At 42.5% G+C, this 18,158-nt stretch overlaps 1 protein-coding gene across 1 annotated transcript in view; it reads right to left on the bottom strand.

Annotated features, from left to right (window-relative positions):
* Positions 1-18,158, bottom strand: part of PRX (periaxin) — a 290,364-nt gene that overhangs the window by 32,878 nt on the left and 239,328 nt on the right. The window contains exon 6 of the mRNA XM_086938249.1: positions 13,971-14,164. Within this exon, the coding sequence (XP_086794375.1) occupies positions 13,971-14,164 (194 nt within the window). The remainder of the gene's footprint in view (positions 1-13,970; positions 14,165-18,158) is intronic.

The raw sequence follows: 18,158 nt of genomic DNA, 5'->3' as shown, positions 1-18,158 counted from the left end.
TTTGTTATGCTATGTTTTTTTGCTATCCTATGCTTTGTTTTGTTATGCTATGCAATGCTTTGTTGTGTTTTGTTAAGCTATGCTATGTTTTGTTGTGTTTTGCTCTTTTGTTATGCTATGTGTTGTTGTGTTTTGTTTTGCTATGCTATGTTTTGTTATGCTATGTTTTGTTATGCTATGCAATGTTTTGTTATGCTTTGTTTTATTATGCTATGCTATGTTTTGCTATCCTTTGCTTTGTTTTGTTATGCTATGCTATGTTTTGTTGTGTTTGTTATGCTATGCTATGCTTTGTTATGCTATGCTATGTTTTGTTGTGTTTTGCTATGCTATGCTTTGTTTTGCTATGCTATGTTTTGTTATGTTATGCTATGTTTTGTTATGCTATGTTTTGTTATGATATGCTATGCTTTGTTATGCTATGCTATGTTTTGCTATGCTATGCTTTGTTATGCTATGCTTTGTTATGCTATGCTGTTTTGTTATGCTAAGCTATATGTTGTGTTTTATTATGCTATGCTTTGTTTTGCTATGCTATGTTTTGTTATGCTATGCTATGTTTTGTTGTGTTTGATATGCTATTATATGTTTTGTTTTGCTGGGCTATGTTTTGTTGTGTTTTGTTAAGCTATGCTATGTTTTGTTATGTTTTGCTATGTTTTGTTATGCTATGTGTTGTTGTGTTTTGTTATGCTATGTTTTGTTATGCTATGCTAAGTTTTGTTTTGCTATCCTATGCTTTGTTTTGTTATGCTATGCTCTGTTTAGTTTTGCTATCCTATGCTTTGTTTTGTTATGCTATGCTATGTTTTGTTGTGTTTTGTTATGCTAAGCTATGTTTTGTTGTGTTTTGATATGCTATGCTTTGTTATGCTATTATTTGTTATGCTATGCTGTATTTTGTTGTGTTTTATTATGATATGCTTTGTTTTGCTATGCTATGCTTTGTTATGCTATGCTTTGTTATGCTATGCTTTGTTATGCTATGTTTTGTTATGCTATGCCAAGCATTGTTTTTGTTAGGCTATGCTATGTTGTGTTTTGTTATGCTATGCTGTGTTTGGTTGTGTTTTGTTATGCTATGCTAGGTTTTGCTATGCTTTGCAATGTTATGTTTTTTTATGTATGCTATGTTTTGTTGTGTGTTGTTATGTTATGCTATGTTTTGTTGTGTTTTGCTGTTTTGTTATGCTATGATTTGTTTTAAGTTATGTTATGCTATGCTTTGTTATGTTATGCTATGTTTTGTTCTGCAATGTGTTGTTGTGTTTTGTTATGCTATGTTTCTGTTATGTTATGCTATGTTTTGTTATGTTATGCTATGTTTTGTCATGCTATGCTATGTTTTGTTTTGTTATCCTATGCTTTGTTTTGTTATGCTATGTTTAGTTTTGCTATCCTATGCTTTGTTTTGTTATGCTATGCTATGTTTTGTTGTGTTTTGCTATGATTTGTTATGCTATGCTATGTTTTGTTGTGTTTTATTATGCTATGCTTTGTTTTGCTATGCTGTTTTGTTATGCTATGTTTTATGCTATGCTATGCTTTGTTATACTATGTTTTGTTATGCTAAGCTTTGTTTTGTTATGCTATGCTATGTTGTGTTTTGTTATGCTATGCTATGTTTTGTTGTGTTTTCTTATGCTATGCTATGTTTTGCTATGCTTTGCAATGCTGTGTTTTGTTATGTATGCTATGTTTTGTTGTGTTTAGTTATGCTATGCTATATTTTGTTGCGTTTTGCTATGTTTTGTTATGCTATGCTTTGTTTTAAGTTATGTTATGCTATGCTTTGTTATGTTATGCTATGTTTTGTTCTGCTATGTGTTGTTGTGTTTTGTTATGCTATGTTTTGTTATGTTATGCTATGTTTTGTTATGCTATGCTATGTTTAGTTTTGCTATCCTATGCTTTGTTTTGTTATGCTATGCTATGTTTTGTTGTGTTTTATTATGCTATGCTTTGTTTTGCTATGCTGTTTTGTTATGCTATGCTTTGTTATACTATGTTTTGTTATGCTAAGCTTTGTTTTGTTATGCTATGCTATGTTTTGTTGTGTTTTCTTATGCTATGCTATGTTTTGCTATGCTTTGCAATGCTGTGTTTTGTTATGTATGCTATGTTTTGTTGTGTTTAGTTATGCTAAGCTATATTTTGTTGTGTTTTGCTATGTTTTGTTATGCTATGTTTTGTTATGCTATGCTTTGTTTTATGTTATGTTATGCTATGTTTTGTTCTGCTATGTTTTGTTGTGTTATGTTATGCTATGCTATGTTTTGTTTTACTATGATGTTTTGTTTTGCTATGCTTTGTTATGTTATGCTTTGTTTTGTTATGCTATGTTTTGTTATGTTATGCTATGTTTTGTTGTGTTTTGTTATGCTATGCTTTGTTGTGTTTTGCTATGCTATGTTGTGTTGTGTTATGCTATGTTTTGTTTTGCTATCCTATGCTTTGTTTTGTTATGCTGTGCTTTTGCTATCCTATGCTTTTGTTATGCTATGCTATGCTGTGTTTCGTTATGCTATGCTATGTTTTCTTATGCTATGCTGGTGAGGGTATGTGAGTGTGTGTGTGTGTGAGGGTGAGGGTGAGTGAGGGTGAGGGTGTGTGAGGATGAGGATTTTTGAGGGTGATGGTGTGTGAGGGTGAGGGGGTGTGAGGGGGTGTGAGGGTGAGGGTGTGAGAGTGAGTTAGGGTGTGTGAGGGTGAGAGGGGGTGTGAGGGGGTGAGGGTGTGTGAGAGTGAGGGGGTGTGAGGGTGAGTGAGGGTGAGAGGGTGAGGGGGTGTGTGAGGGTGTATGAGGGTGAGTGAGGGTGTGTGAGGGTTTGTGAGGGTGTGTGAGGGTTTGTGAGGGGTGTGAGGGTGAGGGGATGTGAGGGTGAGGGGGTGTGAGGGTGAGGGTAAAGGTGTGTGAGGGTGAGGGGGTGTGAGGGTGAGGGGGTGTGAGGGTGAGGGGGTGTTAGGGTGAGGGAGTGTGAGGGGGTGTGAGGGTGAGGCGGTGTGAGGGTGAGGGGGTTTGAGGGTGAGTGAGGGTGTGTGAGAGTGAGGGGGTGTGAGGGTGAGGGGGTGTGAGGAGGTGTGAGGGTGAGAGGGTGTGTGAGGGTGAGTGAGGGTGAGGGTGTGTGAGTGTGAGGGGGTGTGAGGGTGAGGGGGTGTGAGGGTGAGGAGGTGAGAGGGTGTGTGAGGGTGAGAGGGTGAGTGAGGGTGAGGGTGTGTGAGAGTGAGGGGGTGTGAGAGTGAGGAGGTGTGTGAGGGGTCAGGGGGGGGAAGGGGGTGAGGGCGAGTGAGGGGGTGAGGGCGTGAGGGTGAGTGTCTCCAATGAATGTCGCTGCTTTGCCTTCTTTGAAAATGTTCAGTGCTGCAAATAGAGCATAATTATCACAGTATGAGGCCCCAAAGTGATAATTATCACAGCATGCCGAGAGGCCCCCACGCTGCTGGAGCACTCAACTGCGCATTAATTATAGTTGAGTGCTCCAGCAGCCTGGGGCGCCTGTTGACCTGCTGTGATAAGTGGGGTCTCATGCTGTGATAATTGTTCCTTGGGCGCCTGACGTGCTCCACATTCATTGACGCGCACAAGCCGATCTACTGTGGAGCGCGAGCTGATCCACTGTGAAGCGCGTTCACAGACCTGAATAGGCTCGTGCCCATAGTAGAATCGCTCGTGCACAGGTCTGTAGCTAGCTCTGCCTCCCTTGGAGGCACAGACAGCAGCTATAAGACTCGTGGCGGCAGTGCTTCGCACTGCAACACCACGAGACCTAATGACCACACTGATCACAGCTCTTCAGTTGTCCTCAACTGGTTGTTTTCTTAAATCCATTAGTCTTTATACTTCATGTTCATCTTTCTTTAAAACTGGCCTCTTATTCCCTGCAGAATGGAATTTGGGTTTACCTCACATCCCAATCAATGATAAGTAGATACGAGACTGTCATGGAAGATGCAACTTCAAATCATTATTTTTTATCAGAAGTTAAAAAAGAGTTTTGGTATGATAATTTTGAAGGCCGCATTTTCAGGAACTAATAAACACTTGTATGCCTTCATAATCATGAGAAGCAGGCGATGATGGATCCCAAAACATTTTTAAAGTTCTGAACCTCTATGCGTTTCCTTCACGGGACACTAGTACGAAGGTCTTAGGTGTTTTTTCCATCAAAGACAATATTATTTAGGTGAAGCAAACCTCTGAATTAATTTGGTGATCTTTATTTTCTTCTGAGGGCATATAACTGCAACTATCTAAATCTTCTGGCTATTTACTCTTTTCTTTAAGCTACTATTAAGTGTTTAACCCTCTGCCCCATTTTGTTTCTATATTAATTTATATTAATATCTATGACTTTTAGATTTTTCTTATTTTTTTCTTTATTTACAGCTTTTGCAACCATAACTCCTCAGGCAAGTGTGTTCATAGTTATCTACAGCAGGTTCTTTATGTGTCTCTAGGTATTTACCTTTCTTTATGATACATCTTGCTTGCCAGACACAGGTTGCATCAGTGTGGGGCATTAACAAACCATACGTTTGCAGGGAGAGTGCCAGAGCAAATGGTGATGATCACTACTTATTTTTTTGCCTTCTTCTATTGTGACCATTTATCCTGAAGAATCTGCCAAATTTATGGGAGCAATGCACAGTGAATCTCAATAGGACATGGAGTGGGTTAGCAATGCGTTATTCTGTAAGAGTAGTTACTCACGGGTAGCTTATTTTTCTAGAACGTTGTTCCTGATAGACAACAGCATTGGTAGCCATACTTATTTGAGGCACAACTGGACCATACAATGCAGGGTAAGCTCTCTGTGATGACTGGGGGTTGCCTGTCCATGCTACATCCAGGCTGCTGAGATTGTTTTTGTTACTTTGATTTGTGGGTTCTTCATTCACCCATAGCTAAAAGTATGCGAGTACTTCCTAATTTAAAACAGGGACTTTTGAAAGTGGTTAACTATAAATTTTGGGGTTGCGGTTAAAGACTCAAGTAAAACGTCTTTAATGAAGCCGAAAGAAGAGGCAATGTCTGGATTGCTTATCATTCCAAGCAGTGAGAACATGGCAGCTGTTTAGGCTGGGTTGATGGTTTTTGGAGTGGGATCAGACTAATTTGCATGTGGATGATTATTTCTCACAGACTTACAGGTGAAAGCTAAAACAGTTTAAGAATTAACCTTGGAGGGAAAATTGTGATAAACCCACATTGCAGAGGGGTTGCGGTCCCATTGCAATTTTCGGATGCTTTTATCCAACACCATACTAATCAGGAGTATATTTGGCGCTGGGATCCACTGGAAGATGGAGACTACATGGGTGGGCACAACCTGGCAAGACAAAGAATCAGAAAACAGTTCAAGGTAGAAGAACACATACCGGGGGGCGTGGCTTGCGCCCGACGAGGACGGCGGCTCTCATGTGAGCGCTCCAGGTCGTCGAGGGACTTCGCTACCTTCTTCCGACTCCCGACGCCTGCAAACGCCACATTCCTCAATCGGACATCAGGGACAGCACCGGGCTCCTAAATGCGGCAGCACCCGAGCGGCGGAACGTCCGCTATCTTCAACTTCTCGGCGGACGCGGCTCCCTGATAGCCGCAACCGCCATTTTGAATCTCCACAGCACACGCTACGGAGCATCCGTTCGCAGGACATGCCTGTCAAACGAGGAGCCTCCCTTCACGCCGACTGCTCCTGATGAGCTATTGTCTTCAGGTTACCAACTCCGCTGAATGTCTTTGGGGAACGCTGCTTTTTTGTGACTTTTACTCGCATTCTGCTATATCATCACATCAGCGGCCATTTTGCGCAATTCAGCCTACCTCACACAACCTACATGTAAGCTCAGTTTCTGCATACTCTCCAATGTCAGCGCTGTAACTTATTCCGCTTCTCTGCATATATCCACTTACAATTGGTGGCACTCCTCTACAATAAGCTGGCGCATTTACCTCTATGTGTGCAGCTTTATTACACATTGCTATATTAATATCTATGACTTTTAGATTTTTCTTATTTTTTTCTTTATTTACAGCTTTTGCAACCATAACTCCTCAGGCAAGTGTGTTCATAGTTATCTACAGCAGGTTCTTTATGTGTCTCTAGGTATTTACCTTTCTTTATGATACATCTTGCTTGCCAGACACAGGTTGCATCAGTGTGGGGCATTAACAAACCATACGTTTGCAGGGAGAGTGCCAGAGCAAATGGTGATGATCACTACTTATTTTTTTGCCTTCTTCTATTGTGACCATTTATCCTGAAGAATCTGCCAAATTTATGGGAGCAATGCACAGTGAATCTCAATAGGACATGGAGTGGGTTAGCAATGCGTTATTCTGTAAGAGTAGTTACTCACGGGTAGCTTATTTTTCTAGAACGTTGTTCCTGATAGACAACAGCATTGGTAGCCATACTTATTTGAGGCACAACTGGACCATACAATGCAGGGTAAGCTCTCTGTGATGACTGGGGGTTGCCTGTCCATGCTACATCCAGGCTGCTGAGATTGTTTTTGTTACTTTGATTTGTGGGTTCTTCATTCACCCATAGCTAAAAGTATGCGAGTACTTCCTAATTTAAAACAGGGACTTTTGAAAGTGGTTAACTATAAATTTTGGGGTTGCGGTTAAAGACTCAAGTAAAACGTCTTTAATGAAGCCGAAAGAAGAGGCAATGTCTGGATTGCTTATCATTCCAAGCAGTGAGAACATGGCAGCTGTTTAGGCTGGGTTGATGGTTTTTGGAGTGGGATCAGACTAATTTGCATGTGGATGATTATTTCTCACAGACTTACAGGTGAAAGCTAAAACAGTTTAAGAATTAACCTTGGAGGGAAAATTGTGATAAACCCACATTGCAGAGGGGTTGCGGTCCCATTGCAATTTTCGGATGCTTTTATCCAACACCATACTAATCAGGAGTATATTTGGCGCTGGGATCCACTGGAAGATGGAGACTACATGGGTGGGCACAACCTGGCAAGACAAAGAATCAGAAAACAGTTCAAGGTAGAAGAACACATACCGGGGGGCGTGGCTTGCGCCCGACGAGGACGGCGGCTCTCATGTGAGCGCTCCAGGTCGTCGAGGGACTTCGCTACCTTCTTCCGACTCCCGACGCCTGCAAACGCCACATTCCTCAATCGGACATCAGGGACAGCACCGGGCTCCTAAATGCGGCAGCACCCGAGCGGCGGAACGTCCGCTATCTTCAACTTCTCGGCGGACGCGGCTCCCTGATAGCCGCAACCGCCATTTTGAATCTCCACAGCACACGCTACGGAGCATCCGTTCGCAGGACATGCCTGTCAAACGAGGAGCCTCCCTTCACGCCGACTGCTCCTGATGAGCTATTGTCTTCAGGTTACCAACTCCGCTGAATGTCTTTGGGGAACGCTGCTTTTTTGTGACTTTTACTCGCATTCTGCTATATCATCACATCAGCGGCCATTTTGCGCAATTCAGCCTACCTCACACAACCTACATGTAAGCTCAGTTTCTGCATACTCTCCAATGTCAGCGCTGTAACTTATTACGCTTCTCTGCATATATCCACTTACAATTGGTGGCACTCCTCTACAATAAGCTGGCGCATTTACCTCTATGTGTGCAGCTTTATTACACATTGCTCCTCGCCTGAAGAGCTTATTATGTTATATACTGTGCCAACTATCAGCATTTCATTGTTATGTTGATTTTTTGCTTTACTCATTCGTGGGTCACTTCCTCCAGTTAAATACATGAAGGCTGCTCTAAATATCTTCTAACTCTTGGGCACTCCTGACTTCAAACAGACAGCCTCTCCTACTCTCTCTTTTCATTTTCTGGAGCTTGTGTACCTTGCCTCACCTAAGTGTTCCTGACCAGACTCTGAGACATCCACGGGTGCGCACTGATTACTACTGGACTTTCTTCCTTTCAAACACTATCTCTCTTGTATGGAACGGAGGACAACCCCTCGAACTCTCAAGACTCCACGTCGTGTTTTTATCAAAAACTCGAAAGTCTTTTCAGCACTGGCGCACCTTGAGGCCTCCCAAGCGCTCGCCACCCAGATGTCACAGTCTAACACAGAACGGCCTACCCAACCTCCGGGGAAAGTGACCACGAAACGCCTCAAAAAAGACCCTCCATCACCGACTGGGTCCACATCGGCTGTCTCCATGGAGTTGTTATTAGAAGAGATCCGTGCCCTCAAGCCATTTATGGAAGAGACTAATTCTAAATTGCAAGTTCTTACTGATAATTGGTCTCAGATGGATGCTAGGGTGACTACTGTAGAACATTCTCTCACATCCCTTCAGGAGTCATCCTCCAAGGTGACACACATGCAGTCTCAGATTTCCTCTCTCCAAAAACAAGTCGAAGAATTGGAGAACCGAAACAGACGCAATAACCTTCGTCTCTACGGCCTGGCGGAGAATTGTGAAGGGACTGACCCCATTGCCTTTTTCAAATCATTTTTACCCAAGCTTCTTCATCTACCTGAAGGTACAACGCTTAACATCCAGCGTGCACATAGGCTAGGTCGCCTACCTTCTACTCCCTCCCCCTCTTCACGGCCAAGAGGTGTCATCATGTACTTTTTAGAATATACTGACCTACTCAAAGTCATCTCAGCGGCCCGTGCATCACCTCGTCTTCAATGGTCAGGTTCCAATCTCTTCTTCGCGCAGAACTACGCCAAGGCCACAGCCAGTCGCCGCAAGGCCTTCCTGGACATGCGACCAGAACTTCGTGCCATTGGAGCCAGATACGGCCTCTTTCATCCTTGTCTTTTTCGAGTGACTTACAACAACAAGACAACGACTTACGAGGATCCTGTTCGTCTCCGAAGCTTCTTGAACGCAACACAAGCATCTGACATGGACTTCTCCAGTTCTTCGTCAGCTTTCCCTCCATGATTTCTGCATGATGTAGCTTCAATGCTTTAATTAACCTATATGTTTTATACTTGTTGCAGACTGCGCTGTTGTTTGCCTTTGCTAGGTTTCCTAGCGACTTCAATTTCTGTGTTCCTTTCTTCGCTTCTCCCCATCTCTCATGCATCCCGGTTGGATGTTTACGCCATGATTCCTGCGTGACGCAGCATTGAAGTTTCAATTACTATGCATGCTTATTGTGCACTGTTGAATGTATTACTGTTTGTTTATGTCGCGTTTCCAGCGACTCTAATTTTCCTGCTCTTCCCCTCACTCTTCGTCATTTTTCTTGTATTCCTGTTCGTTAGTTAGTATTGCTTACCACTATTTCTTCGCACACCTTTTTGTCATTCATCATTGTTTTGTTCTCATCTTCTTCCATTCCTCTCATGCATTATTGTTTTTCCTCCCTTTTCCTTGCAGGTTTTACAATACGTATGGCGTCTTTCCCCCGACCTGTTGGTTCGCTTGCATTGGACGCCTGCTTCCTCTGCCTGGCGCTCCCCCCTCATCCATTTCCTCGCGTATCCTCCCCCTGGTGATCAACCCTCCCCATCTCTACCCTTCGTAAGTATGTTTTCCCTCTCCTCCCGGTTGTTCACTTTCCTTCTTGTATCTTTTTCACTTTTAAGCTCCCCAATTTCCCTTGTTTCACAGGTGTCTCTCTCTCTTGCCTTTCGAATACTCTTCTATTACCGTCTTCTTCCTATCATTCTAACTATTTCTTGGACTACCTTCTCATCTTTTCCACATCGTTCGCTTTTATCTTCCTTTTCCTCATCCTATTTCCTCTTTCCTCATCCTTTTACTCAATGTTATACTGCACTGACTTTCATCGACTTTCTTATTCTCCTTGGCTTTTTTACTCCTCTGGGTCCCCTTCGCACCTCCTTTTCTTCCTCTGTCTTCTTCCTCTTCTCTGATATCATATGTCTCTGAAGGTAATCACATGGAATGTTAAGGGCGTCAACTCCCCTATCAAACGACAAAGAATTTTATCTCATCTTTCACGTTTGAATGTGGACATTGCTTTTTTACAAGAAACCCATTTATCTGCTGAAGAATCTGTCAAATTGAAAAGGAGTTGGGTGGGTGATGTTTATTATTCTCCTGGGGATGGTAAACGTAATGGCGTTGCAATTTTATGTCACAAAGCTCTTGCTCATTCCCTGCTTGCCCAAGAATCCGATGCTGAAGGCCGATGGATATATACCAAACTCTCTATCAAGAATGTTCCAATTTCTCTCCTAAATGTTTATGCCCCTACCACTGGTGATCCCACTTTCTGGCACTCATTCTCCCAGCACATCACCAGATTCATTGATGATAATTTTATACTAGCAGGAGATTGCAATCAGCCCCTAGATCCCTTTCTTGATAGGAACTCCAAAGCACACTTCATCCCTAACAAATCTCACAAATCCGTCTCTCAAGCTATTTCCCAACACAAACTCACTGATGCTTGGCGTCTATGTAACCCAGAACTCCAGGAATTTACCTTCTACTCTCCATGTCACCATTCCCAATCCCGAATTGATTACATTTTTATCACCCACAATATTGCCCAAACTCTCACTCATGCAGAAATTGGTCCAATTTTACTTTCTGACTATGCCCCCACATTAGTTCAATTGGACATCTTACCCAAATCAATAGGCCCTAAACGCTGGCGTTTCAACAATTCTCTCCTCCTAGACCCTAAATTTACTACCTCCTTCACTTCCTTCTCCCATGAATTTTTCTCCCTAAATGATAATTCCCCTGTCCCCAAACACACCATTTGGGATGCCTTTAAAGCGGCGGCAAGAGATTTTATCATTGGCTTTGTTGTTAAAAAACGTAGAGCTGCTCGCGATTTTACCAAGGCTATCCTTCTGGATATTAAGAAATTGGAGCATTCTTATTTTACTTCCCGCTCACAGCAAACTCTAACTGCCCTGGTTAGCGCTAAGATGAAATTTAATAAAAAATCTACGGACGATGCATCCCTGTACTTATTAAAATCTAGTGCCAAGTTCTATGGAGGCAAAAATAAGGCTGGCAAGATCTTAGCCAATTATCTCAAGGTGAAACACAACAAATTAAACATTGAATCAATCTACGACGCCAATTCGAATCTCAAACACACAGACGCAGACATTCTCACTGAATTCTCTACCTTCTATAAGACCTTATACTCTTCTGAAACTCAGCCTTCTTCCCAATCTCTAGACACATTTTTCTCCTCCATTCAAAAACCATCTCACTTTCCACTTGACCTCTCTCACTTAGAACTTGATATATCCCAACAAGAACTACTCAAAGCGCTTCAAACCCTTCAAAAAGACAAGGCCCCTGGGCCAGACGGCTTCACAGTAGAATTTTTTCTCCACTTTTCAAAGCTCCTCATTCCCAGACTCCATTCCCTTATTGGTACCTTCCTTTCCTTGGGTTCCTCCTCAGGCTCTTTTTCAGAGGCCCATATTTGCCTCATACCCAAGGAGGGGAAGGATCCTCAACACTGCAAAAACTACAGGCCAATCTCTTTGGTCAATATTGACTATAAAATGTTTGCAAAGTCTCTTGCGGCACGTCTTGACCTTCTTCTTCCAGACCTCTTGGGTGAGGAACAGTCGGGCTTTGTCAAGGGTCGTTTTATAACTGATAACACCAGACTCCTCTTCAACATTCTTTCTAAATCTCGCCTTTTACCCCATCCCCTTGCGGCCATTGCCCTGGATGCCGAAAAGGCGTTTGATAGGGTCGAATGGACTTATTTATTTCACACCTTCCGTTGGTTTGGTTTCGGTCCTGTTTTTATATCCTTAATTTCACTACTCTATTCTAACCCACGCGCAGCGGTTTGTGCCAACCGTCAAATATCTTCCTTTTTTGATTTAAAAAGAGGTGTTCGCCAAGGCTGTCCCTTGTCTCCCTTTCTCTTTAATCTGGCCTTAGAACCCTTCCTCTCCAAGCTCCGTCAAAATCCCTCCATTCATGGTTTCCAACTGTCAGAGTCCCACATCAAATTAGCCGCTTATGCTGATGACATTTTGCTATTTGTCTCCAACCCCTCCGTTTCCATTCCTGCTTTTCTCACTGAAGTCCATGCTTATTCCCAAATATCTGGCTATAAACTCAATAACGATAAATGTGAGATCCTCCCCTTGACTAAATTCACATTCAAACCCGATTTTGCCGCCTCTAATTTCACATGGAAACCCTCCAATATCAAGTACCTTGGAATGCATATTACCCCTACCATCCCAGATACCGTTTCCCTGTGCATGTCCAAATGCATTCAAAAATTAACGGATCTCACATCCAAGTGGCATCCCCTTTACCTATCCTGGTGGGGTCGCCTTGACACTATTAAAATGATGTTGTCTCCCATTGTTCTCTACACCCTCTCCAATATTCCGGTCCCTGTCCCCTCCAAATTTTTCAAAAAGATCAACTCTATTCTAATGTCCTTTCTTTGGAATAAAAAGAAGTCACGAATGTCTCTAGCACGTCTGATTCGTCCTAAATCAGAAGGTGGGGCTAACTTTCCTGACTTCCCAGCCTACCACAAGGCGTTTCAGTTGAGACAAGCCTCTTTTTGGCTACAGGACCCTGACACCCCATGTCCTCTATGGACCAAATTTGAACGCCTCCTTCTTTCTCCCTTCTCCTTCGCTGAATACCTTTCCTTCTCTCGCAAACCCACCTCTATCTCCACTCCGATTCATAAGTTTACCACTAAATTACTCCTCTCTTCCACGCACTCACCTCCTACTACCATTGCTGATTTCCTTTCCTCCCCCATATGGCATAACACTTCCTTACTCATCCGTAACAGACCCTTTTTTTGGAAAACTTGGCATACTCGAGGTCTGCAGTGGATTTCCCAACTCTTTTCTCACTCCTCTTTCTTATCTTTTGACACCCTTCGCTCCCTCTATGACTTACCCACTTCCTATGCACGCAAATACCAATTGCTTAAAAATACAGTCCTAACGAAATACAATGACCTCTCTCAGCCCTGCCCTCCTCCTGCTTCATCCACTCCCACTACCGCACTTCATTCCTTCTTACGCACTACACCAAAAGCTACTGCTATTTACAAATACCTTCACGCTGGTGAGACTCCGAGGCCTAAATCTAAAGTAGAAGAATCTTGGGAGCATGATTTGTCTGTCTCTTGGTCGGTTTCCTTCTGGGACAAAATCTGGACCAAACTTCGCAAATCTTCCAGAGCAGCAACCCTCACTCAGACTTTGTTTTTTATTTACAATAGACTCCTCTTCACACCCTCTGACCTTCACAAACGCTTTCCTACTACTCCCCACACATGCTGGTCTTGTTCGTCACCACAAGCCAATTTATTTCATATGTTATTTTTATGCACTCATGTTCGTAATTTTTGGCTACAGGTTTGGGCTCAAATTAATTTAATTTTCCACACTTCTATCCCTTTTTCTCACACACATATTTTTATGGGTAGCCTCTCTCCTTGTTGGGATGACGTTGATCTAAAACCTCAGATTGCTGACCTATTACTTGCCGCTGCCTTCCAACAAATAACGGTCAACTGGAAAGACTTCTCCAAAATTTCCTTCAAAGCGTGGTGGTTTAATGTATGCCATAACCATAGACTCGATACTGCCCATGTTTTCCCGGCATGTATGGCTACAAAACGCATGGACTTATGGACTCCCGTCACACTTTATCTGGACTCATGTAGTAAACGCTTGTTTCACCCTCAGCCTCCACAACAGGAAGTTCCTAAACCTCCTTAATCGCCCGATGCATTCCACTTATCCTCCATTGTACCAACTTTTTTTTAATACTTTCCAATGTTCTCATGCTTTTCATATTTTATGCTTACCGTGTTTTTTCTTTGCCTTTTCCCTTTTTCTCATCTTGTACCCAGATTTCTTTTATTATAATGCTTGCATTTGTATGATTGTATTATTCTGCTCAGATTCTTTACCTTGATATCACGTTGTACTTTGTTTTGACACCTGGTTTTCTCTCTTATTACTATCAATAAAATTTTCTTGAACTTAAAGAAGAACACATACCATTTTTGGCATCTTGGCTTTAGGTCCCTTTACCTCGAACGTGCCGGATCCTGGCGACATGGAAACATCGGCAGATTGTACATTCCTCTTGAGACAGAAGGAGATCTTGTAGGGTTCAGCATATTGTAGGATTTGGAGGGCATCTTCATACTTCACATTGTCAAAGTAGACTTTGGCGCTCAGAATCTGATCTCCTACAAGGACAGATGAACAGCGTTTATTGGCACAGAATCTGCTAAACTGATCCCAAACATTGAAATGATGGCTTCACAAATATAGATTATGAAAAGAACTCATGTGTCAAAACTACCACCATCTAAAAGTTTAATTCAACCTAAAAGAAAACACAGAACATTACTGTTAATAATACAATCATGGATATGAAATTGTTTCCTTTGAATCTATCCAAATCATCCCTGGTTGTAAGTACAGAACTCCAAATGTGTTGACAAGTATTGATTTAACTTTGATTTATAACTATTTAGGGCAAGACCTCTATGACTAAATGATTTTTATTATCTTCAAAATTGTTTATGTTCAGGAACGGTCACCTTTCTGCACATGAACCATCATTAGTGGTGATTTGCTGTTTCTATGCGTGCTGCAGAATGTAGCATGCATAGAAACAGCAAAACAAGGAGAAATGTATAATTTCTCCTCGTTTCGTCAGGTTAAGACCAGGTTTTCCCTGGTCTTATTTTTGAGGCTGACCCATATTTAAGCCACCCTTGTAAATAGGGGGCAGCATCAAAAAGCGATGGGTGTTGCAGCGGAACGTCAACTGCAACACCCATTGCCCACCCCTTTCACGCTAAGTGCTGCGTGAAAGGGGGCCTTATTCACAAGCCAGTGTTAAGTCATGTTAAGCTGCTTTACACCATCTTGTAAATAAGGCAAAGGGCTTATTGCCACCAGAGCGTTACAAAAAGTGACATTCTGGCGGCGATAAGCTGTTGTAAATATGCCCAAAAATGCTGCTTTACTGATGAGAAGTTCTGTGTGGATCACTCCACACAAATTTGCGATTGAGTCAGAAGGGATGCACTGTTCCACCAGAAAATGTCACAGTTACACCATGTGGGAGCAAAGTCGGGGTTCTTTAAATTCTGAGCGAGAGGGAAGGCGAGTGTGGTCTCACAAATTCCCTACTGTGCTTATGTATGCCAGGGCATCCCCAAATTCTTGTGATGTTTAGGAGGAAGTCACAAAAGATTGCTAAGTGGGGACCAAGCTAATGTCCTCAATGGAGAGGCAATGTTTATGTATGGGATATATATATATATTCCTACCCCAAGAAGGGCTTGAATTGAGCTACCAGAATATATCTCACAATTTCTGGAATCCGCAATCCCCCAGCATAGATAGACCCATCAAAGACTTTACGCACCAATCTCTGTGGTTTGCCTGACTGCCAAAGCTATGCAATCTGCCAGGATGGTTTTAGGTACATTTGCTGTAATTGTATTAGAAGCAGTTTGCACTCATATAAGAATATGTTAATTCAAGGATTCTGGCCCTATTTGATTTGTGTAGGTGTTTGGCAATGGTAGTCATTTGTAGGGACCGAGAGTTATTTTTCATCATAAGACTTTGACCCGGAGCAAGAGAGAAAGGCAGAAAGTGAGAAAAAAGGAGAAAGAAAACAAATGGAAATGATTCACAAGTGAAGTAAAAAGGGATGAAAAATAACCTGCTAGCATTAGATAAAGACAGGAAGTGTCAGAAGGTGGAAGATAGAGGCATAATACAACACAGCCTTGGTATTCAGCATTCCTGGCATTCAGCAGCACTGCCATGGTGATCCTAAAATAACTTTGTGCCATTGCATTTATTTTATAATTTTCGATAATATTTATTCCCATTTTTATGGTGCAAAGCAATATGGATAAACACACAGGGACTGATTTAGCACCTGGCGGATGCAATACTATCCATCAGGGTGGCGAAGGACTTAACATTAGCTATCCTGATGGATGAAAGTATGTCGCATTTATGGCGGTTTCGTTCAATGTACAAAAAGTTTGGTGGACAGCCACTGTCAGTTTCGACATCTGTCAAACTCTTAAAAAACTTTTATTAAAACTTTCATTGGGGGTTTTTGTTCCTGAAAAATAAATATTAAGGATACCCACACACTGAGTTTTCTCCCAGGGTGCGAGGAGTAATTTTTATTTTTTTCTGTCCCTCTCCACCAGATTTTCCCCAGCAGTGGCTGCTATAAAAAAAAAACATTGGGCGATCTATTCTGATTGACCAGACAGTATGATGACTTTACTCTGACCGTCCCTACTCCATCAGGTCGTAGAGAGTACCTTTCCATCAATGGCGACATTGGGGACTTCTTCGAAAGAAATTTGATAGTCCACCCGAACCTAGATAAGGTGATGGGACCTTCGTTTTAGCAAAAAGTGTCCTCTGTCTCTCTTGCAATGGAGTACTCTGTCAACTAAACTCAAAATCACCCCCTTATTCTCAACTACTTGTCAAAAGAGAAGACAAAGCATCCCACCAACTGCAGCCACCTTTCCAAGCATGGCTCTGCTACCATGATTTATCAAAACACACAGCACTCCCATTTTCAAGCACTCAGCCTCCTGTGGCATATAAAGCTGCTATATCTCTAGTCAGAAAATGAAGAATAGTGCCCAAATTTCATGATTTTTTTTCCCTATCCAACATTTTATATGCCAATGTTTCCATGCCTGTCTTCTGCAGCCACATTTGTAAACAGGTCATTTTCACCTGGAGGCAACGGATAGCATGGTTCGCGGCCAATAGTAAGGAGGATATTGTTTTCATCTTGGCACAGATTTCATTTTTGTACCATTTACGTAGTTACTTCTGAAAGACCCAGTAGTAGCACTGATGGCTTGGTAGTTAGGTGTATACTCTCCAAAAAGCAATTCCAGTAGCCTTGCAGCCATGAGCCGGATCACAGAATATTCCTGAGTGTTCCTACTCTGATAAGCCTCTACAAGCGACATCTGATTAACTATTATCAAATTTATCTAATCGGACAGGGGTATACTGCCAGATAAATAGTATTTTAAAGAACCTTTCTTTACCCTGGGCGTGTTGAGCAAAGTTATTTTGCCTCTGCAGTATTTGTTCCTACTGAACGTCATCTAGGGTGATTCCAGTTCTCTTTCCCATTGTCCATGAAATTGTATTTTAATTGGGGTCAGCTGCGTTGTTTAAAATCTTATAAATAAGGGATATTGAGTGCGGTTGAGCAGCTTCTCGAGTTGTGTCAATGGACTGGTCCCGCTTCTCTACCCGGAGGTTGCGATGCTAAGGGTCTCACTTGTAAGTAAAGTAATGTAACCTCTCCTCCGCTTGGGGGGAATTGGTCAATAGTGCATCCCCGACTGTGACACATACAACCCACTTCCAGACAGGAAAGCTTGGCTGCCCATCAAGGGAAAGAAATCAGTATTACTGAAGAGTCAGGCGATGGGCAGAGGATAGGAGGTCAGGTTAATTTAGTGCCTATTTCATCCCAAGCCTTCGAGTGCAGAGCTGTTGGTCTCTCTGGGCTCTACATATCCATACTACCTCTAACATTGCTCTACCCTAAAGTGTATGCCCAATGTCGCAACACTCTCTTTGCATCTCCACATGCAGCCACTCCAGTACCTATAGTAAATTCCCTCTAGAAGCCCTTACTTCAGGCTGGAAGTATCATCTTGAAGTCTTCAATCAATCAATCAGGGTTCTTATAGAGCGCGGCTAATCACCCGTTAGGGTCTCAAGGCACTGGGGGGTGGGTTGCACACTTCAGTCAAAGAGCCAGGTCTTGAGGGCCTTCATGAATTGTGGAAGTCTTGCTCACAAGCACACTTGGATAAACATCAGCCCTTCAGAAACCATTCCAAGAAGCATTTCAGAAAGCTTCCCTGGCTCCAGAGCTGGGGTTTAACTGTATACCTACTTCTGTGACTGTATTCAACTTTGCTTCTCTGCTATCAGAGCCCCATCACACAGAACCATGGGACAGTCCCTCACTCACCATGAGGAGTGTCTCCCATTTACTACTGGTGACACATACAGACCTAAGGGCCCACACCGCAGACATGGTCAGAAGGTGGTAGGGGCAAATGTGCTGAGGATGCACAGGTAATAACACCAGCAGCACTTACTTGTCAACTTGTGTACTCATTGCTCAGGGTCTGCGTCCCCCCCTCTGTT

Source organism: Lissotriton vulgaris, chromosome 9 (genome assembly GCF_964263255.1).
Source record: "Lissotriton vulgaris chromosome 9, aLisVul1.2, whole genome shotgun sequence".
In the NCBI taxonomy this organism is placed as follows: domain Eukaryota; kingdom Metazoa; phylum Chordata; class Amphibia; order Caudata; family Salamandridae; genus Lissotriton; species Lissotriton vulgaris.
The sequence above is the reverse complement of the archived record's forward strand: the minus strand, read 5'-3'. Positions and strand labels throughout refer to the sequence as shown.